At 46.7% G+C, this 27,287-nt stretch overlaps 9 protein-coding genes across 9 annotated transcripts; 2 read left to right on the forward strand and 7 right to left on the reverse strand.

The window, feature by feature from the left end:
* Nucleotides 1-2,060: 2,060 nt before the first annotated feature.
* COCVIDRAFT_85939 (hypothetical protein) lies at nucleotides 2,061-2,312 on the forward strand (the record flags this gene model as incomplete). The annotated part of the gene is made up of 1 exon (XM_014706206.1): nucleotides 2,061-2,312. The coding sequence occupies one exon, from the start codon at nucleotides 2,061-2,063 to the stop codon at nucleotides 2,310-2,312; it is 252 nt and encodes an 83-aa protein (XP_014561692.1).
* Nucleotides 2,313-3,710: 1,398 nt separating this feature from the next.
* Nucleotides 3,711-5,540, reverse strand: COCVIDRAFT_33286 (hypothetical protein; the record flags this gene model as incomplete). Its single annotated transcript, XM_014706207.1, has 6 exons — nucleotides 3,711-3,938; nucleotides 4,060-4,532; nucleotides 4,707-4,856; nucleotides 4,988-5,103; nucleotides 5,155-5,320; nucleotides 5,360-5,540. The coding sequence occupies 6 exons, from the start codon at nucleotides 5,538-5,540 to the stop codon at nucleotides 3,711-3,713; spliced, it is 1,314 nt and encodes a 437-aa protein (XP_014561693.1).
* A 928-nt stretch (nucleotides 5,541-6,468) lies between these two features.
* Nucleotides 6,469-6,955, reverse strand: COCVIDRAFT_85989 (hypothetical protein; the record flags this gene model as incomplete). The annotated part of the gene is made up of 2 exons (XM_014706208.1): nucleotides 6,469-6,568; nucleotides 6,615-6,955. The coding sequence occupies 2 exons, from the start codon at nucleotides 6,953-6,955 to the stop codon at nucleotides 6,469-6,471; spliced, it is 441 nt and encodes a 146-aa protein (XP_014561694.1).
* A 1,412-nt stretch (nucleotides 6,956-8,367) lies between these two features.
* Nucleotides 8,368-9,538, reverse strand: COCVIDRAFT_22257 (hypothetical protein; the record flags this gene model as incomplete). The annotated part of the gene is made up of 3 exons (XM_014706173.1): nucleotides 8,368-8,870; nucleotides 8,934-9,422; nucleotides 9,472-9,538. 3 exons carry the CDS (start codon nucleotides 9,536-9,538, stop codon nucleotides 8,368-8,370), a joined length of 1,059 nt encoding a protein of 352 aa, XP_014561659.1.
* Nucleotides 9,539-10,257: 719 nt separating this feature from the next.
* Nucleotides 10,258-11,363, forward strand: COCVIDRAFT_85869 (hypothetical protein; the record flags this gene model as incomplete). The annotated part of the gene is made up of 3 exons (XM_014706209.1): nucleotides 10,258-10,696; nucleotides 10,742-11,223; nucleotides 11,277-11,363. 3 exons carry the CDS (start codon nucleotides 10,258-10,260, stop codon nucleotides 11,361-11,363), a joined length of 1,008 nt encoding a protein of 335 aa, XP_014561695.1.
* A 575-nt stretch (nucleotides 11,364-11,938) lies between these two features.
* COCVIDRAFT_85820 (hypothetical protein) lies at nucleotides 11,939-15,716 on the reverse strand (the record flags this gene model as incomplete). The annotated part of the gene is made up of 3 exons (XM_014706210.1): nucleotides 11,939-13,912; nucleotides 13,960-15,575; nucleotides 15,632-15,716. The coding sequence occupies 3 exons, from the start codon at nucleotides 15,714-15,716 to the stop codon at nucleotides 11,939-11,941; spliced, it is 3,675 nt and encodes a 1,224-aa protein (XP_014561696.1).
* A 262-nt stretch (nucleotides 15,717-15,978) lies between these two features.
* Nucleotides 15,979-17,076, reverse strand: COCVIDRAFT_85945 (hypothetical protein; the record flags this gene model as incomplete). The annotated part of the gene is made up of 1 exon (XM_014706211.1): nucleotides 15,979-17,076. The coding sequence occupies one exon, from the start codon at nucleotides 17,074-17,076 to the stop codon at nucleotides 15,979-15,981; it is 1,098 nt and encodes a 365-aa protein (XP_014561697.1).
* A 2,585-nt stretch (nucleotides 17,077-19,661) lies between these two features.
* On the reverse strand, nucleotides 19,662-20,157 carry COCVIDRAFT_11700 (hypothetical protein; the record flags this gene model as incomplete). Its single annotated transcript, XM_014706142.1, has 3 exons — nucleotides 19,662-19,664; nucleotides 19,735-19,944; nucleotides 19,999-20,157. 3 exons carry the CDS (start codon nucleotides 20,155-20,157, stop codon nucleotides 19,662-19,664), a joined length of 372 nt encoding a protein of 123 aa, XP_014561628.1.
* A 1,658-nt stretch (nucleotides 20,158-21,815) lies between these two features.
* Nucleotides 21,816-26,039, reverse strand: COCVIDRAFT_22261 (hypothetical protein; the record flags this gene model as incomplete). Its single annotated transcript, XM_014706174.1, has 7 exons — nucleotides 21,816-21,836; nucleotides 21,902-22,428; nucleotides 22,501-24,756; nucleotides 24,805-24,851; nucleotides 24,905-24,989; nucleotides 25,055-25,166; nucleotides 25,323-26,039. 7 exons carry the CDS (start codon nucleotides 26,037-26,039, stop codon nucleotides 21,816-21,818), a joined length of 3,765 nt encoding a protein of 1,254 aa, XP_014561660.1.
* Nucleotides 26,040-27,287: the final 1,248 nt, after the last annotated feature.

A 27,287-nucleotide genomic window follows, 5' to 3' on the forward strand; every position in this document is an offset into this window, starting at 1 on the left:
ATTGATCTTGAGTCGGATCCGACTAAGGACGGGTATTTATTGAGACACCTCCTGTAGCTAGCTCTGTAGACTTTTGATATCCTTTCGTACAAGGCCTATAGGTGTCTATTTGAATCAAGGCTCTTTTGATGTCCCACGCACTCCCATATGCCTCTGAGTGACACTACCGCCGATACTGATCCGAGTAGTCTTGCCTGCGCCGTTACAATGACCAGCCTAAGCTCGATCACGTATCGTGCCACAATAACTACCTTACGGCGCTCTTTACACTATCTCACTCGCCCTAACCTAGATCGAGCCTAGAGAAGTATCAGCACCTAACCCTATGTAATAGCACGCTTTCTTATTTTATTCTATTAGAGTTTTCTTCTTATCTAGTTTTAATATATTAGTTATAGTTAAAGGTCTAAAATAGCTAGGTCTGCTTAAGATATATATAAGCTCTTTCTATAGTTAAAGGAATAGTTATTTTATGTGTTTAATAGATATATATTTAATAAAAAAAGTGTGAGGTGTTTCGCAGATAGGCACAATATATATCAGATGAGTAGATTAAGACGAATCCTTGGGGGGGGTACCCGAGGGTTCTAGTAGGACTATATACTCTATCTCTGTGGCTATCGCGCCTCCGGCCCGAGTAGTCTCCGACGGGTCCCCGAGGGCTAGCCTTTACTGTCTAGAGTATCGTGACAAAAAGCTATAGAAAGGATTTTATATATAATAGTCTCTATCTTTATTAAGAGACAGTGCTATAAGTTTGATTAGGGCGCCTAACAGATGCTTGGGGGCGGGACCGAGACCGAGCTTTCGGTGATCGCATCACTTCATGCGGCAGGATCTCACCGCTAAAAAACACAGATATACGATCAAATCGTATATATGGGCGTTAGAAGAAGGCCTACTTGATAGCTACGAAACGGGCGAGTACTATATGTAGGATAACGCACCAATCCATACTTCAGATATTTCTATGGATTGGTTGCGGCTTCACGACGTTCGGGTGGTTGAATGGCCACCGTGCTCGCCCGATCTCAACTCTATCGAGCACATGTGGTGGGCGCTCAAAAAAACTCAATGAGCTTTACCCCGAGTTTGACGATATGGGCGATACGATAGAGGAGTGGGAGAGCTTCAAAAATGGATTGCGAGAGGCGTGGGCTGCCATACCTGATTCTTTGATTACTCAGCTTCTCTATACTGTATCTCACCGCCTCAACGCTATAATTAAAGCTGATGGGTATCAAACAAAATATTGACATAGCTTTGATTGGTTTGCAACAACAATTATTGAATTCTATTGTGTTTTGGTTGACATACTCCAAATTCAAATCAGCTTCGAAAGTGGTGATCGTGGCCCAAGCGACGAGCGCGACGAGACTTTTGACGAGTGACTGTATCTAGAGTATCCAGCTTACAGAAAGACAACAAGTCCAATCAAATTCACTATTTCTTTTAACCCTAACTCCAACCCTATTTTGGGGCACACAAAGCCGTGCATGGAAAACCTCCCTGGGGCGAAGTAAAGTCTTTGATGCATATTTCATAAGAATAGCAGTCACATTCACCTCAACACTAGTAGAATCAACATGTAAGTAATAAGAACAACTCAATATTTCTGGAGAACGAGCTTTACATACTCCGGTAGATGATTCAGGTAAAGCACTAGCCTCTATAGCTTGGAATATAGCTACACTTAATAGATATTGGTAGAATCGCATCTCGTCGTCAGATGGATAAGGTAAAACAGCCTTGAGATGCTTAGAAAAGAATATCCATCGATCTTTTTCGACAACAATCCTGTATTTATAGCCTTTTGTTTATTATTCGCAAAGGTAAGATGGGGCTTAATTCTTAAACATTAGATGTACTTTAATTGCGCTATTTTCTCACCTTGACTAACTAGGTTTAAGATTTTAAGATAGATGTCGCGGCACATACTATAGTCTCCGGCAAAAGTAGTGTACACTGTCAAAGCTTCTGCTAGGGGGAGGGTAGTGCCAAAGATTGCCAATCAACTAAACCAACTTGGAATGAGATGGAAGCTCAAGGCCTCATAGTTAATGAAGAAAATCCGAGAATCACAAGTTATAATACAAACTACTATAGATCAGCGTGCAAAACTGATCTGTTATGCCGCTTTAGTCTATCACAATCTCCAGCACTTAACCCAACCCCCCCCCCTGGCAGAAACTTTGACAGTGAACACTACTTTTGCCGGAGACCACAGTATAAAGGTAATTAGCTGGGCTATTACAATCTTTATTGAGGTTTATCTATGCGTGATAAAAGAAAACTCTATATTACGAAAATAACCAATTAGGTCACAAGAAGTATGCACTTCTCTACAGTCCTTGCGATCTAATCGGCCATTTTCATTACATAGGGTTTTTCGTCACATGGGGATAGACCTTAGCGTTCCTATCTCGATTCGCTGCGGTCCTATCTCGTGTTAAAAGTCACACGAAGGATTCTCTCTTTAATAGGATACGAGAACACTAGAGGCCCAGAGACATTCTATTGCATAGAGTTCATGCCGTACTACATCTGTGTGCACAAGAGAAGCAAGAGCATTCGCTATCAGTGGGCTTCAGGGATCCAGGATGGCCAGCCGGCTAGACTTCGCCAGGGGCTGGGAGGGGGCAGCATGAGTCACTCCCAACCGATGTCGCCGAATATCCAATCAAGGCATCTCGATGCAAGCAAGGGCTTGATCCTTTGTTACACTCTTATGCGCTTGCAGCTTCCGCTTCGCGCATGTGGCTTTACGATCACTCTAGTAGTGAATTGAACCGGTCTTCCGCGAGCTGTTTATTGCTTAACAAGCGGAAATATTGACCGCTATGTAACTGTGCTGTTTGCCAACATTTCTGTTAAATTTCCCGTTCTGGGTTACCGATATCCGTTGGTTTTTCCGATTTCAGTCACGGTAACCTAGGAGCCTGGTTTCCGTCTTTAGGCATATCAGTTTCAATGAACCTTTTGAGCCCACAATTGAAGACCCATTAAATCTGACATCAGTTTACTGCAACGCTGAAGTGATCCCTAATCTGCCTACTTGGGGCAATCCTACTCCGCTTGTACATCCAAAATGCAGTGGTGATTCAAGGGCTTACCTTGCTGTTTCTGCTAGTACAAACTTATTGATGTTCATGGCAGCTTGTCCACCGCCAAAAGATATTTAGGCATGGCTAATACCACGAGTATCTTATCCTACGGAGGTAGGCCTAGTTAAGAATGGAGATGAGTTATAGTCCGCCTTGTTGTCACTTAGCCCTAGTTCTATCTGTATATTTTTGCACCGATTCAGCTCTTTGATTCAAAACCATCGTTCAAGCTTCCTGAACCATTGTTCATAAGCTGCATGCCAACCAAAGATGCAACATATAACCCTGCCTCAGCGTCTTCGACTGTGCCAACAAGCTCCTCACTGCTAACTCGGCAACTTGCAAGGAGTGTGAGGCTTCCCCAGCGCTCTTGAACAGCCGATTCAATAAGGACTCGACCTCTAGCTTGATCGCACAAATCAGTAGGAAGCACATGTGCTTGCATCATTGAGACTAGAGGAAAATAGCTTGGGAAACAGAAATGGCGTAGTTGACTCCTCTCAGGTCTCCATCATCTTGAGGCTACCTAGCTGGTCGATAATTGTCTTGGCATCACTTTTGATGCCGTTTCTATGTGTGATCATTTTTAGGAGAATGGTGCAAGTGCTAGATGTTATGCTCATCGAGATCTGCAACCCATCGCGTCTCTTTGTCGAAATTGTTTCGTTCCTCGCCCTTCAAGTCGCCTAGCCCAACTTCTCGCAAATCTTTGAGTATCTTGACAGCCTTACCGAAACTCTCTTTCGGTGTGTAGTCCTCATCAGTCAAGACACCTTGTAACTCTTTCCAAAATTCCTGACTCTTGTTGAAAGACCCTGCTTCTTCGTTGTGTTGCTATATCTCCTCTGCTGAAAAATGGTACGGACATGTTTCGTTAGTACCAAAGTGATCCCATTCACTGCAACAATAGTCAGTTAAGGAGCTCAAAGGCAAACAGATCAACACACCTCTCAACCCGGATCAAACATTCTTCAAAGGGAAAGAGACAGTTGTCCAAGGTAGAGCCAACAAAAGCTTCTAATTGCTTGAGGGACTGACCATGGGGATGTCGCATGACCTTGTACATCAGAGGGTTCTTTTCTGCCGTACATGTTTCATACGTGTGAACTAAGACTGACTGAGATACTTGGTATCTGAGCTTCTCTTTCGTAGCATTGTCGAGTGCTTTGAAGTTTTCAGGAAGTTTCATCAACATATCAATCCCATAGTCTAGAAGCAACGGAGGATTGGCTCCGATAAACACCGGGGCCGTCCATGCTCCCTGCCATTCGATGATGCATGATATCCGGGCTTCCTCGTCGACATAAATGTTACCAGCATGGAAGTCTGGGTGCCAAAGTCTGGGAGAGGCGAGCTCTGGGTCCTTGGGAGTGATATACGGAATTGCAGCTAGAAATTTTTCCAAAAGGGCTTTGTGAGCCTCTGAGACTTCTGATGTGGACTCGTGTACTGCCATGGAGTTTTGTTCGGCTCCTGTGGGTCCGTATGGGCATTGATCCATTCGATCTCACGGCGAGCGACAGACTTTAGGTATTCCTCAGAAGATGTCCCTATAATTGTTATAAGTCTATATTCGAAGTTCAGAGATATCTAGAAACTTACAGGGGCCATGATGTGGCATTTCACTGCGTTGTTTCTCCCAGAACTCTCTTCGAGTGATGGGTCCAATGCAATAAGTTGATTCGACGTGAATGATGACATCTTGCGGACCACTAGTAACAACAGCCGGCTCGCATCCTGCAATGCCAGTATCTTTAAAATACAATCATCCTAATCTGACATTATGTAAGTTGAACCGGCCGCAAATTCTCTGTTGGAGCAAGCTAAATCTTACTTTTTAAAGGAGACTGAGAGTAGCTTCCTTTCAACGTCTACAAACTCACGAACAATATCACATTTCCTCCGCAATGAAAGACCCTGCCAAGTTTCGTGAAGTTGGGAGCCCCTCGCTTGTTCCATAATAATATATTCTGCTTGGACAGGATTTTGGTCGGTAGCACTCCAAGCGAGAACTCATGGGACGGGTATGTTCAAAACGGTCCGGGCAAACTCCATAGTTGCCACCTCCGAGGCCGTGGTAAGTATTCGTGGGCCAGCGTTAGGGTGTGGGACTTTTGCGATGATCTTCTGGCCGTCTTCCATCTCAAGGCGATATGCCTTGTTGTAGTTGCCTTCGCCGATCTTCTCAAAAGATATACATTTGTTTGCACCAACGGCTTAGCAAGCCGCTTGCTGAAGACTAGACACATCAAAACGTCGGTATCGCGCTTCCAATTGCTCACGCTCATTCCATAGCCATCGTCCACTCGTGTAGCAGAACAAGGGATTCATGTCGATTTGAGGATATAAGGGCATTGCGCGGCTACCCTCCAAAGTATGTAGTAATCGACAGTAGTGCCGTTTTGCAATATTTGACACGCTTCGACCAAGGGCCATGGCTAGAAACCGGCAAGGAAGCTGTGATGCAAATAAGAAGACTAAGCTGATAAGGCGTTGAAACGCGCCACCAAGCCTGCAGCCTCTGTGGACTTTCTTATTGGATCACTAGCGCACTCTGACAAATCAGAGTTATAAGTACGTAGTTCACAGTTCTTCTAGATAAGCGGGGAAGTGAGAACAGCACTATATAGAAGAAAGCTAACGAGCCTGAGATTAAATACTATAGCTAAGCCTTAGGTATCCCTCAATTGCTCTGATAGCGAATAAAGCTGGGCATAAGCGTCCTAGAGGCCAATACTTCGTAGCGCAAGTAAATGTAGTTTCTCATGAAAATAATGTTTAAACACACGCTTTTCTTATAGACTAGAGATTACCAAAAAAAAGAACTAAGCTTTTCAGTAGGAAATCTGACGGGCGACCTCTATTAGGTAAAACAGCAACTAAAAAACAGAGAAAAAATGAGGGCGAAAAAATAAAAAGATAGAAACTCTCCAGCGGGGAATTGAACCCCGGTCTCCCGCGAATTGTCAATTGCTTGACAAGCGGAAATACTGACCACTATACTACTGAAGAAGAGGATCTGAAACATTGCTGGATGTTCTGATTGATGGAAAAATGTATCATTTATTGTAATATATTGACGGATTAAGATTGCTGACAGTGAGATTGGGGCGCGGTATTCCACCTTGGCCATCTCAGTAGGGCAGATAAGCGAAGTCGCGCTAGCTGAGCGCCAAGCATGATTTGTAGTTCAACATCACGAACAACTCCACCGTTCTTTCATAATGCGTACGGAACTGTGAAAAGGAACCAGGGAGATTTTGATTCGCTCTCTGTAGTATTACTATTATCAAGTGTTGTTTCTATGAGCGGCATGGCCCTGTCCGAGGCCCAATTCGATTCTCATATTATTTATGTTCGGCGCTCAAGCAGCAGTCAGAGTGCCTTGCCTGGAACCAACTTGTTGGCAAGATATCGGAATAGGACCATTGCAGCCAACATCGGTCATACCGGTCAAAGTAACGCTAATCGCAGTCAGTATTAGAATGCTAGAAGAAGAAACCGGCATACCTGTCTGAGACTTTGTGGGTGACAGTGATGGCGTAGATGTTGTAACCCGGGCGAGTGGTGATCTGGAAAGAATATGTAGGGTCGGCACATGTGTAAAGGTTGGATGGGACTGATGGATCTGGGAAGCTGTCTGCATTGCAGCTGACAGAACCGGATGGAGTGGTCAGGGTGAGGCCAACGTGAGTGATGGCATCCCAGTTGTCGTTGCCATTGCTGTCTTTACGGACGAACACAGCATTGTTGATGGTGATTTGCTCTTCAGATGCACGGCTTTCCACTGGGGCACCTGCAGCTACGGCGACAATGCCAAAGGCAAGACCAGCCAAGACTTGGGAACGCATTTTGGCTTTAATAAAGAGTGAGTTGGACGTATAGAAGGACTAAAGGGTTTTGAACGAGTGTTGGAATGATACCGACAAAGCAAGCTATGAACATGAAGTGTGACCATGTACTCAACAGCAATGCTTTGATTCTTATACCTCTCTTCTAGTACCCTTAAATTGATAATGACCCGACGCCTGTGCTGGCCACTCTCAGAGCGAGCGCTCGAAATACGAAGGACCTTGTTTTAAATGAGGCATTAATGGCCCGTGCATCCACTCTACAAAGCTCGCTGCCCGCACATGCAGACAGCAAAACAACTATATAGAATACTGACAGGATCTACTAGAAGAGTTTGAGCTGTTTGAATCATCACACTTCAGCCTCCTGGTCGATTTTCTAACTGAGAGCGATGATCTTGAGATAGAAATGTAGTGTTTCGGTCAAATTTTGGCGCACGGACTGCGAGATTTCCTCATTAAAACCAAAACAAGATCCTTCGTACAAGATCAAGACGAGCACCGTTAAACTTTGCCTATGATAGATGACAGAAATGGGTACCGTGGCAGACAAGAGGCGGCTTCGTTTTCGAAGTTTATAACGCGTACCTCAGAAGTTGACTTCTAAGTTGGGACCTGCTATGGAAACGGGTTGAATGCCAGTTGCTTGACAAAGGGGTATTGAGGCTGTACACAGTCGGAAAACGTGGCGGTGTAATGTGTAAAAGCACAGGTGGCCGCGCGTTCTCCTGAACTAGTGAACGGCGGATTATTGTCAGCGTTTCATACCCCCGCTTCCAATCGAAGTTGCTAGCGGTAAAGCCTCACACGTGATCTGATGCAGAAAGGCCCACGTGAAACGTCACGTGACATCACCCACCCTTTCGTATTCGGGTTACCCATCTAACAGGCTATCAAGCCAAGCTAGTACTACGCAGTAGTATCAGCAACGACGATGAGGAAACTGGATGGCGTGAATTTAGCCGAGAGTGACTGGTTAGCTCAACCTGAACCTATGAAGCGGAAACATTTCGCTATCAATATGGATAAGAGGTCTCAAAGGTTCGTTACAGCCCTTCATGATCTAATGTATATTCAGAGCGCTAACCATACCTGTGGACTGGCAGCTTCAGGATGCAGAGTCACTGAGATCTTGCATCCATCTTCACATAAAATGATGTGATTTTTGAGAACTTTCAGACACAAAGATGTGAAATGACAGAGTTATGCTGAATTGCATTTTCAATGCCTCGATGTAATGCAGGCTATCTTGCCTTACGATCTTGCTTAGTTGCGGTTACGCGTGTTAAAATAAGTCGGTGGGCGTGCTTCTCAATGCGGTTGTTCAACCGAAGAGTTAGCACGTAGGCGAATAGTGGTTCATTATCGAGATATATTTATCAAAGTTGCAAGCCGGCCTTTAGGCTGTTAGTTTATAGCAAGTTCTTGTTCGAGGATCCCTCTGGCTTATCCCTTTTCAAATCTCTAAGAGCTTTCAAAACACTCCTGCGCTTACCATCGTAGCCAACCTTTTCCATCCACTCTTTAAGGCTGCGAATCCGTCTAGGATGAATTCGATCCAAAAGTTCCATGTCCCTAGTTGCTCCAATACCTTCGCTCCAGTACTGCCACCAAGCTGCAAAGTTCTGCCTCCACGTCATCGATGATTCGTCACGGACGACGTCTAGTCCCGCAGCCCAATTAGCCCAAGCATTGGGATATGGCTCAGCAGCAGGGAGATAATCTTCGAGTGGAACGTAAACATGTGCGGCTTTCTTTCCCGTGACTTGTGTAAATGTCTCAACAATCTGGGCGAAGCTGATTTGCTGCGTCGCAACTTCCAAATCCAAACCCGCAGACTCTGAAGGATTGTCAAACATCCACAGACTGTAGAAACCCACATCAGCGAGGGCGATTAGTGGAATTTTACCATTCTCTGTGAATAAAAGTCAGCCATACTCTCATTAAGAGATATGAGGAGCAATGAAGCAAGACTCACGAGCTGGATTCGCCCAAACAAACGAGCCATCGGCTTGTTCCTTTGGAACGAACATCCCATCAAACAACATATCCATGTACGGTCCCGTAGTCAACAAAGACGTTTTCATAGTCTCTTGTCCATGGCTAAGAATTAGGTCGCCAACCCGACCTTTTGCATCATTGTGGCCCCAATGATACTTCTCGTCCCAGCCAGCTTTCTTGACCGCATAGTCCGTGTTTGCCCAGACAAAATGTTTCACGCCGTGATGCCTCGCGATCTCGTATGCCCTAATTCCATAGAACAGCTCGCTCTTTTCTCCGAGAGTAAAACCATCCGTGTTCACCCAAGCGCCATATACGCCAGTGAAGGCTTGATGAAGGTCTTTTTGCTGATCCTGACTTCCTTCCATAAGAGTGACATTCGGCAAAGCGGCGAGCTCCCTAGCTCGCGTGGATTCGGCACTTCGAGTTAGAACTCTGACACTATATCGATTGCTATTTGAAAGCGCTGATCGTAACGTCAGTGCATATACCAACACTTGTGAACAAAGACTGACCTTTGACGACGGGCACCCCCTGCGCGCCTGTTCCACCAATCACCAGAATAAGTTTAGAGTTCGCCATTGGATTGCACGTTAGTTTTTAGTGTGTATCTCTCTCGAGTTACTCAAGTTGTCCTTTTTCATACTCAGATGATACTAAAGTCAAATACATTCCAAGTTGACCGGGTATTATATGCAGAACCCCAGCCAATCCGTGAATTCGTCCGGATCAGCTTCTTCTCTAAAGGAAACAAGCAGAGACTTCCCTCGATGTGATTTCAAATGCTACACATTACGCAGCATCCAAGATCAGAGCCGAGAGGATTATTGATCCATCCTTCGACTCTGGGTGTTCTGGCTGGGAATATGGAGGGGAAGCGCCAATTATTCAAGGGGAGGAGATTAGTGGCCTATCACAAAAGCAATGGGAGAAAGGCCGACTACCGCGGTTCTCCGAGCTGATGGTCGGCGCAAAGATCAGTAATCCTAATTGATCAAACCGAGCTGACAAACTCACACTGCTTTCGCACCACTACTCAAATTATCCTCGCTGCTGATTGGTTCAATTTACTGATTGCGAAACGGACGAAGCGATCCTCCATTCAGTTATTCGAAAGAGAAACTTTCTGTTACGCGTCTTCGCATGCTTACCAAGACGTACTGATGAGACTATTTATCATCACAACCATCTCGTACGTCGAGAGTTGATGGCTATAAATAATAATCTTTGGATGAAGCCCTACGGATAGACAGTATATCAGATAAAGTAACTTCTACTAATAACTTCTACCCATCCTCACAATGTCAAATCCTCTCGTATTCATCACTGGCGGAACTGGTTTCATTGGCGCACATACTGTTCGAGCCCTACTTGAAGCTGGACATCATGTACGTCTGAGTATACGCAGGCCAGAGCAAGATGAGATTGTCAAGAAGCGGTATCCGAACTTCGCATCAGCTATTGAGACTATCTTGATGAAGGATTTTTTCGATCCGGAGTCGTTCAAGCATGCTCTAGCAGAAGCTGACCATGTCATCCATCTCGCAACACCTATGCCCGATCGTTCCGGTACAGACTTCCGCAAGGACTTTGCCGAACCAGCAGTCAACGCAACTCTCGCAATCCTCAAAGCTGCGTTGGATTTTCCGCAGATCAAGAAGGTGATCGTCATGTCCTCAAGTGTCGCATTACTTCCTGTATCTGTCTTAGCGAGGCCTAACTTGGAGTATGAGGTGAAGGGTGAGTTTTCGCTCCACCTACTGGGACACTCGCTAATACGAATAGATAATACTGGCGAGGTCATACCTCTCGACCTTGATTCTGAGTTCCCTCCAGGCCTCATGGGACAAGTCGTCAAATACTCTGCATCTAAGATCGTCGCTCATCAAGCAACGCGTGATTTTGTCAAGGAAAGGAAGCCTAATTACACACTCATCACCCTTCATCCGTCCTACGTCATGGGCCATGACATCACCCAGGAAACAGCAGAAGGCTTGGGTGGGATTAATGCTCTCCTATGGCAGTCACTTGCCTCAGAGAAGCCGCTCATTGGCACATCTTGGGTGCATGTCCAGGACGTTGCAGATGCGCACGTCAAGGCCTTACATGTGAATGTCGAACATGAGAAGGAGTTCCTCCTTTCAGGCCCATCCTTTCCATGGGAAAACGCGATAGAGTACATCCGAAAGAAGTTCCCTGGCTTGGAGGTTAAACTAGTGCCTCCATTTGGAGGAAAATGGAAAGTCGACGTAACTGGTGCCGAAACTGTATGACATTCCTAGAAGTAAATGGAAGACCTGACTAATTGCCTGGTATCTAGGTCCTAGGTCTTAAATGGAGACCCAAAGAATTGATTCTTGATGAGGTTATCGGGCAGGAGCTTGTCCTTGGGAATAAGTTGACGTAAGGTTGGAGTTAGTGGGTTACGATAGAATGTAATGCACTTTTTCATCTCTATGGGCTTAGTGCGGCCAAAGAGGAAATAATTATCAAGCACATGCTAGACTCTGATTCGTGAAAATGATAGTAGATACGGCTGTTTAATCGCTGAGCGTTGGTGGTGGCCAGTTGGATAGCAGATACTAGGCCGGAAAATCGGCAACGCACTGAGATGAGCTTCAAGTAGCCTTCAATCGATACGGAACCACAACACCAAAAATTAGCGTTCCATATTTAGGATATCATCTAGTATAGGTCACAGCTATACACAATGGCAAAGCTTGCAGCAAAGAATGAGGATTTGGTGGCTCGTGATGTAGCGAGTCGTTGCTGCTATAGTAGCCGAGCCAGGGAGTAAGTAATTAATCGATTCACTTTGAGTCTCTAGCATCATGCAATCAACCATTATAGCTGCTACATTTTCTAGCGCTCAATAGCGACGATAACATGTAGCCAGGTTGAAACCTTAGTCGCTAGAGCGTTATCGCTAGAGAGAAGTAAACGAAGTGGATAGACTAACTGATAGCTATTACAGTATGTATTTTAGAAAGACTCGATGAAGTCACATCCCCATGTTCTTCCTGAAATTGTGGTTACGGTGATACATCCATCCGAAATAATGAAGTGACCCGGTCGGTATTCTACTGGAAGCCACAACCATTTCAGACCATTCAGTAATATCCAAGTGCAATCTCTAGAAACACTCATGCTGTAATTAGTGATTTGTTGATGTGTTACTGTTTCTTTAGATCGTGGCAAAGCAAAAACCTCGGTAACACTGAGAAAATCACAAGTCTTGATTGCCTGTAGGTGCATGCCGCTGTTGGGGTTCCAGATGTTGATGGTCCAGTCGACTGCAAATGACGCCAACCGCATTGAGTCATCAGAGAAGGCCACCTTCTCGACAGAATAATCGTTGCCGTAAAGCATCTTTCGAAGCGCACCGCTATTAATTTCCCAAATATGGATTTCTCCATTCGCTAACCCTGATGCTAGCAGTATTCGGTCGCGCGAGAACGCCATTGATCTAGGAGAGTCGTAGACATGGGCCTCAAGCGTCTGCAGGCACCTGCCGCTAATAGTGTCCCAGATCTTGATAGTCTGGTACCGTGACGCTGATGCCAGCAGTGTCGAGTCGTGTGAAAGAGCCAGTAATTCAACAGAATCGCGATGGCCCTCAAGTGTTTTTAAGCGCATATCGCTTTCTTGATCCGCGATCTTGATAGTCCCGTCACTTGATCCACTAGCGTACCATGTCAAGCCATGAGGAAACGCCAATGAGCCGTTAGGGTAAGGACTCTTGTTAAAACTGGGCTTGTCTACTTCCAGGCAACTACAGACCATAGTTTCCAGAATCCGCTGCATCAAGTCATGCGACAACATCACAGAGCTGACGTTGTCTTCAGGGTTCTCATTTTCCTCATGTGTCTGGAGGCACACACCACTGTTAGTGTCCCAGATTTTGATAGTCTCGTCCTGTGACGCCGACGCCAGCTGCGTTGAGTCGTGTGAGAAAGCCACTGAGTAAATTAGGCTGCTATGGCCTTCATATGTCTGTAGGCATAGACCACTGCTAGTATCCCAGATCTTGATAGTCCCATCGTCTGACGCTGACGCTAGCCGCGTTGAGTCATGCGAGAAGGCTACTGACTTAACCTCCTCGTCATGGCCCTCAAGCGTATGTAGACATGCACCGCTAATAATATCCCAAATCTGGACGGTGTAACTGGAGGCCCCTAATGCCAACCATGCGAAGTTTTGCGAGAATACTATTCCGAAAACACAGTCACAATCGCATTCAAAAGTCTGCAGACATGTACCGCTACTAGTATCCACGATCTTGATAGTCTCATAGTCAGACTTCAATGCTAGCTGCATCAAGTTGTGCGAGAAGGCTGCCGGTAGAAGTTCGGCGTGATGGCTTTTGGACGTATACAGGCACACACAGCTGTTAGCGTCCCAGATCTTGATAGTTCCGTCGTATGACGCTGACGCTAGCTGCATAGAGCCGTGCGAAAAGGCAATCAAGTAAAAGTTGCCGTGGCCCTCAAGTGTATTCAAATCCGTACTGCTACCGATGTCCCAGATCTTAAGGGTATTCTCATGTGACTCAAATGCCAGCCGCGTCAAGTCGTGCGAGAAAGCCACCGAGTAGTTGTAGATCTCGAATGTCTGCAGACACTCGCCGCTTCTAACGTCCCAGATCGTAGCTTTCAGATCATCAAACACTGACGCGAGCCGTGTCGAATCGTGCGAGAAGACGACTAAAATAACGCTGCCACTATGACCCTCAAGAGTCTGCAGACATGCACTCCAGTCATTTTCTACCTGAGGTGGACTTTTTATCCATTGTGTCAGCTGATCCGCAAATTGCTTCTTCACTATACTATTCAGCGGTGCAAATAGGAGAGCGCTACTATACACCTGCAATGGAGCTAGTTCGATCGGTGACCGGTTGTACAGCGCAAACCGCTTCATATCATGGATGAATCCATAAAGAGCAGGACAGTCGGTTGCCTACATATTGTCAGTAACAGAGTTAGCATGTTTCAGAAGGTACTTACTAGAGCAATTGACTCAAGGGAGCTAATAGCGTAAATGCCTTCAGAGACCTTACCCATCCAGCTCAGCGCCTCAAGCCAATGGAGGAAGTGTTGTTTAAGAAACTCGTGCACTTTGTCGTTGTCACGAAGTTGGACACCACTCTCAGCAAGGTGATTAGTCCAGTAGAGGCATGCATACTGTATCTCAGGAAGAATAGAGTGCTCCAGTTGCTTCCGCTTCATCCAGGCCATATGCTCATTAGAAAAACCTGCCCCACAGATGTCTTGTTTGAGCAAGCGCGATAAAAGCTGGATACATTTATCTGCTAGTGCTTTATGCGCCTGCTTTTTGTCTACCCAGAGATTGGCATCCCTACATCGGTCTTTGTTGAGAAGAAAATCGCGGAAAGAGGGATGATGCAGACGAACGTGGTAAGTCGGACGTTGTGGAACGTCTAGGATAGAGTGCAGTTCATCTAGCGTTCGGTAAACTTCCTCTGTAGAAATAAGGAGTAGCTGAGCTAGTGAAGTTGCAGAAAGCGGCGAGTATAGAAGTATAATTGCTCCTAAAATCTCTTTCATCAACGCATACCACTTCTTCCTTTCGTACTTTCTATATCGGCGAACGGGGCGCTTGAGGACTGTGAGATATATACTGTCCAATCGCTTCTCAGGAGGAATCTCAAACTGATCATCTATGTAGGAATCCTCACTGGATGAGCTATCCTTGAATAAACAGCCTGTAACGGCGCTGTCGTTAAGGACAACGCGCAGTCGGTCGTCAGGAAATGGTCTGCCTTGTTGGATAAAGCGATAGGCAGTAGCAGCCCAGATAAATAGACCGCCTGCACTCTGCACTAATTTCCCAATAGTCTCTGCGCCTGGCCAGTCATCCGCGTAGTAACAGTCTTTTGCCATAGTCCTTAGCCAGTACTCAAGAAAAATTCTTATATCATGGTCAACGACCGACGGTGAGATGTTGTGCAGCACGACGTCCTTGTGCTTCGAATCTACCATCTGCCCGAACCCGTGCCGGATAGGTACTTCTGACCTACTAGTTAGCAACACCCGCAGCTGGACGCCTACTAATGACGGCCGCACCTCGGCCAGCAGCTGCACGATAATTTGGATATCGCTGTCGTTGTCGCATTCGTCAAGGGCATCGACGACTATAATATATGATCCAGCCTCGTGCAGCTTAGACAGCGGACGAAGAATAAGGTGCTGCCACTGGTCCCGCAAGGATTGTCTGGCGATACCGCTACGCTCTGCAATAGCGTCGCGTATATGACGGCGGGACGCTGGAATGTTGTCTGCCAACTGCACCGCAATACTCGTAACAAACATGCCAGCGTGACTAACGTCACCGCCGCCTCGCGTAAAGAAGAAGCTAGCAGCGAGACGCTGCTGGGTATAGTAACTATGCGCGACTGTTCGCGCAACTGTCGATTTGCCTGTGCCTGCTAGACCGCTGAGCCAGAAGATGCATCGCTCGTCTTGCCCGTCCGCCCAACTGTATATCTCTTGTAGCAGGTCGACGCGCGTGTCAGGAAGACATCCATGTTCGTGCTGCCTGGCATACGAGTTGAACGGCGCATCTTCGGCGCGTGGAAGACGATCGAGTATGTTCTCATGTTCTGTTCAACGTGTCTGCTTAGCGCTTGACAGCCTTTGGGCAGTCCCCGCAACATACCAATGTGGACAGAGCCGTTGATGTTGTTAGCTTGGACGCTAGAGTACGCGTTACCGAACGCTATATTCGATGTCGTGGAGGTCATGGTATTGCCGTAAAAGAGCGTGCACCATGAGTGGTGTGTCTTACGGCGATAGTGTCTGCGGTGATAGTTTGCGGCGCAGCACCTCCTCGACTACAGTCTGGCGGCCATGCAGCCTGCAGGACCTGGTTGTTTATCCGCTTGCTCCTCCAGCTTCGCCATGGCTCTTCGAACATTAATTTCATTGCAACGCCCAACTAACAGTACATAGAAGCCCCTTTAACATCCTTTTCATTGCTAAGTGTCTATGATACACCACTACATCTCAACACCACCCAATATGTATGTTGCCGTGAATGTCTCTGCCCTGTACGCCATGGTCATTATTACCAAACGTTATGTTTGTTACACTTGCTGGTTGCTGAGGCATAGACGACTCTGCCGACGGCGCACCACTGGTAGTTTCGACTGCAGGGATCTTAGACAACAGTCCTTTAGCACACGCTGCGGCCGTGGCAGCCGCGTAGTTCTGCCAGCCTTTATTCTTATGCGAGTCTGCATAGTCGCAAATGCCACGAACAACAACACATGGGTACTCTTCCATGACACCAGCTGCTTCCATCTCGAAACAAATAACATCGTGCTCTCGTTGAACTCTATTGCGCTCTACAGCCGATATTTGCAACTGGTTGCTTGACGCGACATTGCCAAAGTGAACCAATGGCCTATCCACTAGTCGAGTAGCTCCATCTCCTCGATCAGATCGCGATGCAATGTAATCCATATCGCAGCACTCTCTACAGTCGTTAAGCCCTGTGCCCTTGTGCTCGTAAGTGTCTTCGAAGAGCCTATCACGGCCGGGACCTGGGTCATCGTACTGGTGCTTTTGTTCCTCAGGCAGCTTCAAACGCATTTGCTTCAGCACTTCTGCGATATTTGTTTTAGACCATCCATCTGCGCGGAAGTTATTGACGGCGGCCATTAGATCGCCTGGAACGCCGTTTGTGTGTCCTAGAAACTTTAGTTGCCCTTGACCTTCCCACACGCCCTTGTCGTACTGCAATACCCCGCCGAGCTTCCCTCGAGGAGAACTAACCACCACGTCGCCAAGTACAATCTCTGACGCTGCCCCAGGTGGCCCATAGCGGGGCACACCGCCAGCAATGCCGACAAGGAGAAAGTACTTGATATTGGGGAACCCAGCGTGCATCTTCTCAGCAAGAACTGCCGCACTAGTCAGTCCTGTCCTTCGCTGCACCCCAATAACAACCTTATGTTTGCCAATCTGGCCGCCCAAGTAGTATGCATTCTGGTACTGAACCTCCTCTTGCGGATACTCTTCGTCCAGCACTAGCCTTGCAGCTTCTTTCTCTAATGGGAGAGGGCAAATCCATCCTATGGTGAACTCGTGATTCTTGGCCATTGCTGTATGCAGGTTTTTTTTATCGACGACTACTTGCGATGGAAAGCGATGCGCATTGGTGAGTAGCGGGGGTAACGCACACACTACTTACTAGGGCAATGGCGGCTAAATGCAGTCGAACAAGAATCCAGGCAGCAGCACTCGATTACGCTTCAGCCTTGTCATCATCACAAAACATCTCGTCGCATCAAATCAGAATTTATGGGAGCTGGAGGAATTCATCAAATAAGATTAAATTGAGACAGACGATTCGAAATCTGCTTACTTGTTTAATCAATACATGGATCAAAATCGGTACTTCTACTCCTACTAGACTGGCCACCGAAATAGGAAATTTATTATGGCTTGGCAGATTGCATCACCGAAAAGGGTTCACCTAGAAATGGCAACTGTCCCAGTATTCACTATCATACTGACGATTAGTTTTGATCGATAAAAAGGTGGCATCACTCCAATCCAATACTGCTCTCACGACACGTGCAGACTTTGTCTAGGTATTCCCCAGGTTATTCTGGTACGATGTGCCAGTTCATCACATGAGCCGACTCTCCACAATCAAGTCTTGCTCGCACCTCAGAAACACATGTTCAGCCTGCCGTAAGCTCATTGGTGAACGGGCAGCCGATCAAAACTGGTGTAAGAACCTTAAATGAAGGGCTGCCCAGAACTGATGAGTAGTTGGATCCGCCGAACGACCAATCGATACACTCAATTGAAGACTTCCCCTCCGCATTTCTGTGTTCTATTCTGTAAGTGCCACGTCAGTGGGGACTATTTACCATTCTCGCAAGCGTATTGGTGCCCGGAAAGTTCTGCCTTTACAAAGACTAGGTCTCAATAGGACTTAGACTCTCCGGTGCTTCCGAAATGACAATTGCAGCGGCAGATCATCACTAAGTTATGGAAATGTCTGTCTATCTTGCCTTTCTTTCCTCTAGAAGCACAACCTTCGGTTCCCCGCCCAGATACACCGTCTTGGCATTCAGAACACGGCCTCTTGTATGGCGTTTTTGATGTAACATCGAAATAGAGCCTTGCTGTAAAGGACACTCTGGAAGAGATGTTGCCTCTAGAAGAAATGTTCTAATGCGGTATTGTCGTGAACAAAAGACATATCTTTGGGCACGATTTGAATGATGGTTTCCAGGCGGAGTGACTTTGAGCGGGAAAAAATGAATACTCTACCTCAGCTTTCCATCAGGCCACTGACTTAAGCATCTTGGTAAACTATCTAGCTCAGCTTTGATTGGGGATAGGCCGAAATAGAACCCGGCCCCATGGCTTCTTCCGTGAATGAAACAAATTACAATACGTCACGTCGAAAAGACGCCAATACTACACAGTCTCAAGACATTGTCCAAGATATAAACCCCGAAAGTGTCTTAGAAATAGATCACCACAGCACTCTGGAGGTCCAACAATTTGATCAATCATTATCTGCCAGATGCACATTGTAAAGTCCTTTGCATTCATCCTCCCCTTCCTTACCTCCCACGTCATCTATGCTCAATCTCAAAATTTTATGGCTTATGGATCAGAGCTCTCTTGCCCGGGGGGTGGGTTCTCCTACATGTCCATTGCACAACATCTTCTTATACCACCACCACCACTTCTAACTCCATAAAGGATACAGCTCTGCCTTAGTTTGTGCCGATTCTGCGCCCAAAAAGGACGAGTGTACATGCACCTGCCGTGACGGACTCGTATACCACGAGCCCCACCCTTCTCGCAGGCCACACAAGATTAAGGACGACCCATGCACCGACGGGGACTTGACGAGTTGGGGGTATCTTACGTTCTATCGCAAATCCAATACATATGAGGACTCCAAAGTTGCCTGGGGAGATTTCGACATCAAAGAAGACGGCATAATGGTGATTTCCGACAATCTGAATAGGTGCGAGCACATGGAGGTCTTCGTCGACGGAATGCATATTTGAGAAACACACGGATCAGGTAAACTTGACAATGGGCTATGCGGTGATGTTGAGTCATGTTTACACAAGAATGGTGGCCAGCATGGATATTTCACTCTGCCTAAAGGTATTACACTTCCCCACTCGTTGTGAGCCTTGCCTTTTTCCAGGGCTCTTTTCATGTGCAATGATAAAATGAGCGTGAGACTAGACTAATGCTTTTGTTTCTCAGGCCACCACACGATTGGTCTGCAGTTGACTAAAGTTACGGATGCTTGCAAGGGTTGGTCATACGGTTACGGATATTACAAAGTTTATAAGCAATGCTGACAGCATACTATATGCTTACCTACCTATCCGAGAGGACGGCTTTGAGCGCTAAACCAAGATTGACAACAAACAAAATAAGATCATATTTGATCGAGGACTAATGACTGTGCACGTGGGTACTCATATCCCTGTTTGAATTGGTTGGAGGAAATATGCTCTCCCATTGATCTGAGCGTGGCGTCCAAACATGGTTCAGATAAGCATAATGCGTACCGACATCCCGCCGAGCAGCTCGACCAAAGGGCGTGTAGCCCGTCACAATCAAGTGAGCATTATCTGCCTGGAGTATAACCCGCATTTTTTGCACAAGTGTTGTACAATCCGCCACATAACTGCACCTCACTATTCCATTGAAGAGGGTTCTTAGATTACGATTAGTAACAACATGGAAAGCTTGGAAATAGACACTTACTGCAAAGGTAACATCGCCCAAAGAATCGTTCACAGCGTCGATGCACTTGACCATTCTGCCATTGCATCCGCTAACCGCCTGTATATTTTGACGACGAGTAATCGCGGGCGCATCGATTCCAGATGGAAGGTTGTTGTCAGCTTCTCGAAGCTGCCGCAGCCATGCATGGTAACAAAAAGAGTTACAAGCCTCTCGTGCATGCGTAGCTTGCTGTGATTGTGTAAGCCCTATGTCTCGGACGCTCTATATGAGATAGAGACATACAAGTCTCAGGCATGCAGCCGCACAGGCTACAAGGACGCCATTACATGAGAGGATTGCGACCATGTCGTTTCCTCGTTTCGTCAGATCGTTGTCCATATTGCTGGGGACTGTGAGAGCTGCAGAGAGGGCAAGCGGGGGATTTGCGGCTAGAATGCGCATGATGCAAGAGCTAACTTTGTGAGGAGTCTAGAACAAGTTGCTTCACAGGTTTGGGACTTTGTGTGCAGTGGTTGAAAATAGCAAGAAGTAGGAATGGAGGATTGGCAGCTGCAGTCAGAAACTCTTCTCAAGCCAATATTAACTTGTTAAATACATTCTGTTAGTATAAGTTATATGTTACTATTGATGCGTGATTGTCAGCATAAAGAAGTTTTCTTTTTGCGAAAGCTTCGCATGGGGCGGAATACCCTTGGAGCTACACTTGAAATTTAGCGCTACAGTGCAACGACCTGATTAGCGGTTACATCGTCGGCGCGCCCCTGAACGAAACTTCGTTAGTAAGTCGCCTTACAACAGCAGAGTTGTTTTTCAAACAATGCGCTTTGTTCTTCCCTGATGGTCCGAACGGAGAAACTTTTGGTGCGAAGAAGGGTCGGACAGCACACATGCTCAATGATTACACAGGTGGCTAGCAGCCTACAAATGCAACACGTATTTTTTTAGCAGCGGCAGCCAGGATGTATGGCGCGAGATGGGTGTTGCAGCTCAGCGGCGACCCGGCGGACCAATGCGAAGTATACCAGAGCAGGATATAGTCGTCCATGTTATCGAGACTGGGTTTCACCACAGCGAGCTAATGACGCTCACTGCGGAGATGCATCCAGACGTGCGTAGAGTCCGAGGCCTTGAGGTTGAACAGATATGTAGTTGGGTACAACAATGGCCAGGCTACCGTTGAATGTAGATGGTCCGAGAGCCAGGTTGATGGCAGAAGTAGAACATATATCACAACTGATGATTCTTTGGGCTTGTTGTTAAGATTGTCGTAATATCATGTGGCCTCTGACCTCCGAGCTCCTGACTTATGCCAGCTGTATGCGACTATCGCTTTATCGTTCATAGACAACAGCAACCACTCCAAGGCTCTGTATACTGTTCTAGCCAAAGTCTTTGTAAAGGTTGAATGACCAGTATGGTTATACCAAGGTCACTTCAATCCACAGCAGCTATCGATTCCGTACGAGAAAAGATTTACCAGTCACACTAGTAGACATACCAAGACAACGATGTGCTACGTTCGTTTTCTTAGGCGTGACAACAGATCTAGCTGCGGTATTTTGAATAAGACAGACTTAAGAGACTTAGCTACTTGACCTATTTCTGAAGATGGGGAAGGATCTCAACGACTGATATCTAGATTTTTGAGGGCTGGTGAGTGAACTGATAAATTTACCTAGTTGTGGGAAACATATGTGAGTTACATCTTTGTATTTCTATGTAATTTTGAACTACTATTGGAGTTACTGCTTCTCCTGCTTCTCCACCATCACATCTAGGTCATTATATTCGGCAGATAACAGCGTAGTCGATCTGTTATTGTTGGTAATATGAGATTCGACCTTGCGTATATCTTGTTATCAATAGTTGCTGTATTGGCTGATACGGGTTGTCTAAAGTTGCTGGATACAGCACTTTGACCCCTAAAATAGTACAGCTGCAGATTAAGCAGAAACTAAGAAAGCCTGTTTCACGTTTTACTCTGAAACTTTACTTCTTGAAAATACAACTATCTAATGGAAATTATTCTTCACATTCAAATAGGCTCTAGTATTTACGAGAAGCTTAACGATTATTCGAGATAGAAGGATCTGGATTATTCACTTGCCGGATTCCTTGGCCTTGTAGTAAAAGTATTTTGGTGTCCGGAAGAAAACCCACTGCGCCACCTCTGCCCTCCGCCTACATCTTGTAGCAGCTTAACCACCGCCTCGTGTCCGTTGTATGCTGCCCGCAAAATCGGTGTACATTCGTTCTTGTCCTTGGCATCAGCATCAACCTTGCCTGTGTCTAGAAGCTGCTTAACCACCCCATCATGTCCATGTTGTGCTGCTAACAGCAGCAGCGTGGATCCGTTTTCATCCTTAGTATCAGGGTCGACCTTCCCTGTACCTAGAAGTTGCTTGACTGTCTCTTCATCTCCATGTCGTACCGCCCACGACAGTGCTGTTCTTCCAAATTCGTCTTGTATGTTGGGATCTACAAACTTCCGTTGTAGAATCATCTCAATATAATGAGTCCGTTCTTTTTTGGAAAGCTCCATGAAGAATTTCTCTGAGAGCTTCTTGGGTGTTGAGAGTCTTCCTTCTCGAAGCAGAAGTTCTATGATCCCTAATTCCATACCCTGAAATGCTAGGCTCCAGGCTGTATCGCCATATTGGTCTTGTATTTCTACTGATGATGGCGCTCTCGAGAGCGACTTTTTGATAACCTCTTTGTGACGGTATCATACTGCGATCAATAGAGGACATTCCCCAAGAGCATTCTGTAAGGCTGCCGGTGCACCATCTTGCAAAAGCATCTCGACCACGTTAGTAAGACCTCTCCTAGAAGCTAATGCAAGTGCATCGGTATCATATCCGCCATTTTTCTCCTGTTCAACGCCTTCTTCGTAGTCTTTGATTTCAGATACAGCGTTTGATTCTAAAGATCTAGCTGTGTTGGCCCCGGCGCTGAGTAACTGGAAGATCATGCCTTCCAAAACAAGATCACGCCGAGGCAGCTGGTCTTTGAGTGCGAAGAAGACGGCACCATCAAGATTCAGTTTCTTTTCAATCAGTGTCGAGAGAAGATTCGTGTTTCTGTTGCTGATAGCATGAGCCAACAATGCGGCCTCTCGCCCTAAGTATTTGAGATTGACGCCTGCTTCGATGAGTTTGAGGACAACCCCACCCATGTTGTGCTCCAGAGCAAAATCGAGTGCTGTTTCATCGCCGTTGTTCTGCGTGTTGATGACTGTATCGAGTGCCACTGAAAGAGGCGTGACCCCACACTCTTTGTCAGGATCATGATGTTCATAATGGCTCTCGCAGTCGACTATTCGATCTAGCAACGTCAAAGCCATATCCTGGTGGCCATCTCTCGTGGCGAGCATCAGTGGTGTATTTCCGTCAGCGTCTCTTTTTTCAAACCCCTTGAACCCCGACTCTAGTATTATATTGACCGCACTTATGGAACCAAAGGCCACTGAGACATGTAAAGCTGTCGCTTGGATAAATGGCCACCCGAGAGGCATGTGTACGCTATTCGGGTCGAGAGTTCTCCATAGGGTGGCAAGCTTGCGCATAGCCTCAGAGTTCGACTTCCATTGCATTGCAGAAAGTAAGTCATATTGAGGAATTCCTTCCTGTTCAACTTTCTTGATGTGCGTAAACAAGAACCGTACGGCGTATGGCGCTAACGGGTACTTCGAGGAGATGGTACCTCTTGGAAGAGTAGCATCTTCCAGTATATCTTCCAAAATCATGTACCGAAGACAAGACCTTGGAATCTGTAGTTGACTAGCTCCTATAAAAGATTGTGCTGCAGTTAAATGATTGCCAAATAGACTAGCAAACTTCTCTGTTAGGAAATCCGCCACTGATTGGTGAATAAGTTGAGCCTCTCGGTCTGAGTCTAGTGCGTTGATTTCATATTGCTCCCATAATTCGCGGCTTTGGAAGCAGATAAGACCTCTAGAGATGTACTTCACGTATCTCTCGAAATCGACCAAAGTGTCGGACCAACCTTCATGGGTTCGGAGGTCGCGGACCGTCCTATAACTCATGTCTTTATCGGCAGCAAGCGCATCCCGAAGCTCTTGGGCAGACAAAGGTCTTTCTGCGAAGAGTACCCATTGGAAGATCTTTGCCATTTGATGCTGTTTCGCTGCTGGAACCCCGCGGAGAATCGTTTCGTACATTTCGCTCAGTGTTTCCGGGCAGTTGGCAATTTCTTCGAGCAGCTTCTCTACTTTGGTGCCAATTAAAGTCTTGTCAATTATTCCTCTGGTCACAAGCAACACCCATTGAGATCCACCATTAGATTTGGAAAGAATTTCAGCATGGATCTGTTCACGCTTTGGCGCTGGCGTGATCTCTTTCAATCGCTCCCGGACATACCATTGTATATCCTGACAATTCATCTTCTCCACTTGTACCGAGGGTATAGTATCAAGCGCAAGTATCGGGTAGTGTCTTGAGGACAGACATACTCTGAATTTCGCGTGCCTACTTTTTGCCTGGTAGGTAAGGCCTTTGAGATATTCTAACAAACTCTTTGCCGGATCTTCCCCGCATTCGTCAAGTGCATCGATAAAGACGACAAGACGTTGATGGTGAGTAGCCTCTGATACTATGTTGTACAAGGCTTCTTTGAGTTCGGTGTCGGTCCATTCCCATGCGTCTCTGCCGTAACGTTTCTCTTTCTCTGTATAATTCGCAGCTAGCCGAGCAAGATTTTCTGGGAAATGTTCGAGAATTGAGCTTAACAGTGCGCGGAATAACCCCAATAATGTCTTCTGCAAGGGCTTCCCTTGGCCATGGAAGAAGAAAGAAACAACAAGGCTGTCTGGGCTGCGCTCGCGCATTCGCTTAACGCAGTGTTTCATAAGCACAGACTTGCCCGCGCCAGGGTCTCCCTTGATCCAAAAGAGCCCCGAATCTGCTTTCATCCAGGCTTGGTAGCCTGCATGTTCAAAAAGCCATTCACAGGTATCTACGGCGGTATGAATGTCATGGAACCGATGTTCTTGCTCCGGAAAAGAGAGTGATCTTAGGCAATCTAATCAAAGTCAGTAATCCATTAGGTGGCTGATCAAGGTTTGCCTACTATGTTGCTCAGATGAGAGTGGTACTGACGCCGTGGATCTCTGCTGGCTTTGGTTGTTAACAGAGCAGTACAATTGAACAAGATAGCAAGGTTTACTCACTCTGCGGTGTCAGTCTCCAGGTCTTCTGCCCCGTCAACCTTTCTGCGTTTAGCATCAGGACTAGGAGAGCGTTCAGACTTGCGTTCTTTAAACACATAGAAATTAGCACCACCCAGCTTTCAAGTAGTTCAAGAACAAGATGCCACTTACTTCTGGGTTCTGTAGCCTCTTCCGCTGTGCGCAACTCGGCCACCTCTTCCCGCGGAATTGTCGACAGCACTTCCTTGGCGTATGCGGCCGCCGTCGCCGCCGCATACGGTTGCTAGCGCTTGTTCTTGTGTGAGTCCGCGTAGTCGCAGATACCACGGACGACTAAACACGGGAAGCTATTCATCAGCCCTGCTGCCTCCATCTCAAAACATAGCACCCCACCAAGCTCCTTGCTGACCTTATCTCTCTCTCTAGCACTCCGCATCACCTGGTTGCCAGACGCGATAGTCCCATAGTGTACCACGACTTCATTCGTACTCTCGCGAGTATGTCGAGTGATTTTCCTGCTCAGGTCGCACCTGTCGCATGTCTGCCTTGCTCTACGGTCGTCTGCTTCATGATCGTATGCTGCTTCGAATAGCACGTCGGGCCCAGCCTTGCTGCGCTGAAACAGAGCGATACTCTCTAGCTTAACAACGTACTCAAACAGCTTACTTCTACCGCGCAGCTCGTTCGCCCTTACCCGCGCAAGAGCTGCTAACAGTATCTTCGGCGGCGCGTTTAGCGACCCTGTACGCTCGAAGCCACTCGGTGTCTTTTTGCCCATACCGTACTGTACGACTCCAGCAAACGTCTCATGAGGCTGGCTAGCCACGACGTCCCCTAGTCGGACATCTTCCGCGCCTGGGACGCCGCCGCCAATGCCCACCATCAGCCCAAACCGGATCTTCTTGAACGTCGCTCGCATCTGCATTGCCACCGCAGCCGCTGAGTTGTTGCCAATCTGGCCTGCGGGCAGACATGCGATGACGACATTATGGCCACCAATCGATCCTAACGCATACAGATTCTCGTCGTTATTGGACGCGTCGGGCTTGAGATCGGGGTGCTCTTCGTCGAGCATCTCCTGGGCAGCCGCCAGTTCAATGGGCAGGGCACACACCCATCCTACTGTATAGTCTTCACGACACAGCTGGCGCGGCATATGCAAGTATCAGAGTGCGGAAAACAAAAGAGAATCTGTAGACGAGGAATAGGAGAGGAGGTGTCAAGGTGTAACATGGTGTTAGGCAACCTAACAATTACTCTTGTTGCCGCTCAGCCTGGTTCTGCTCAGCCTGGTTCTACTCAGCCTCGTTGCCTGCCCTATAGCCGCCCGCCTGTTGCCAGCTGCCACGCCATGCGAGGGGTTAACTCTTCAGCTCGGCGCACAGTCGCAAGCGCTGGTCCAAGGTCTCAGCTACCAGTCTAGTAGCAGATCCCCCTGGTAGTCGGCCTGATACAGCGGGCGCCAGCGGGCCGTCAATTGGTCTCTCACGCGACTACTATGCAGGCTAAGGCGCTAGATCAGCGGCACGTCTAGAAGATTAATTAACATCAGTAGGAGTAAATTGGGAATAAGGCCTGCCCTTAGTAAGCAGAGACTACTGTTTTCTAGAAAAGGTCTTCGGGGACCAAGCTAGTCGAATGCAAAAGACTACAGTATTCGAATGCATAGACTGTGTCATTGAAAGTTGTTATCGCATGAATTCTCTATCAGCCACTGAAGATCGAAGCACCTTCTTATCGTGATAAAGCTGGTCTTAGTTCAAAAACTTCTAATCTAACAATTTTATATTGCTTGATGAGTAAGCGTCGTTTGATGAACTTTATTCTTTTAAGGAATAGATGAATAGGTTTCTTTGGCCATGGCGCCCGGGTAACTGAAATGAACCCGAGTTCTCGTCAGGGTCTCATAGAATTTCGAATGACAGGTGGGGTCCATCTGTGATCGGCGGGGTGTTATCAGCCAATCATATCTCCTGAGCTAGAGTCAAGGCCACCGAGTACCACTAACGTGCTTCTATGCTGTCTATCATTATGTACCGAATAGTTTGCCATGCTGCAATGCCATGCGATGCCTAGGAACGACTATGCACTATTTGCTCTTCATCCTCATGATCATCATGAATAAAGCAAGGCAAGCACCAGCACTGGGAGTCACTTCTGAGTACTTTCTATGATCGCGCTTATAGCAAACTCTGATATACAAGAGAAGCGTCTTAGATATACAATTAGTTATCAATGTTATTGAGGTGAGCAGTTGAAAAAAAAGAAGAGATCGCATGCAGTCGTACCATTGGAATTTCCAATGTCTTCTTTATTGCTGATCAATTTACCGCATAGAATGGCGGAGTGAGATACATAGTCATATAAAAGTACCTGCTGAAGGGTCTATATCACGGTGTCCTAC

Source organism: Bipolaris victoriae, assembly GCF_000527765.1.
Source record: "Bipolaris victoriae FI3 unplaced genomic scaffold scaffold_4, whole genome shotgun sequence".
NCBI classification, from domain to species: Eukaryota; Fungi; Ascomycota; class Dothideomycetes; order Pleosporales; family Pleosporaceae; genus Bipolaris; species Bipolaris victoriae.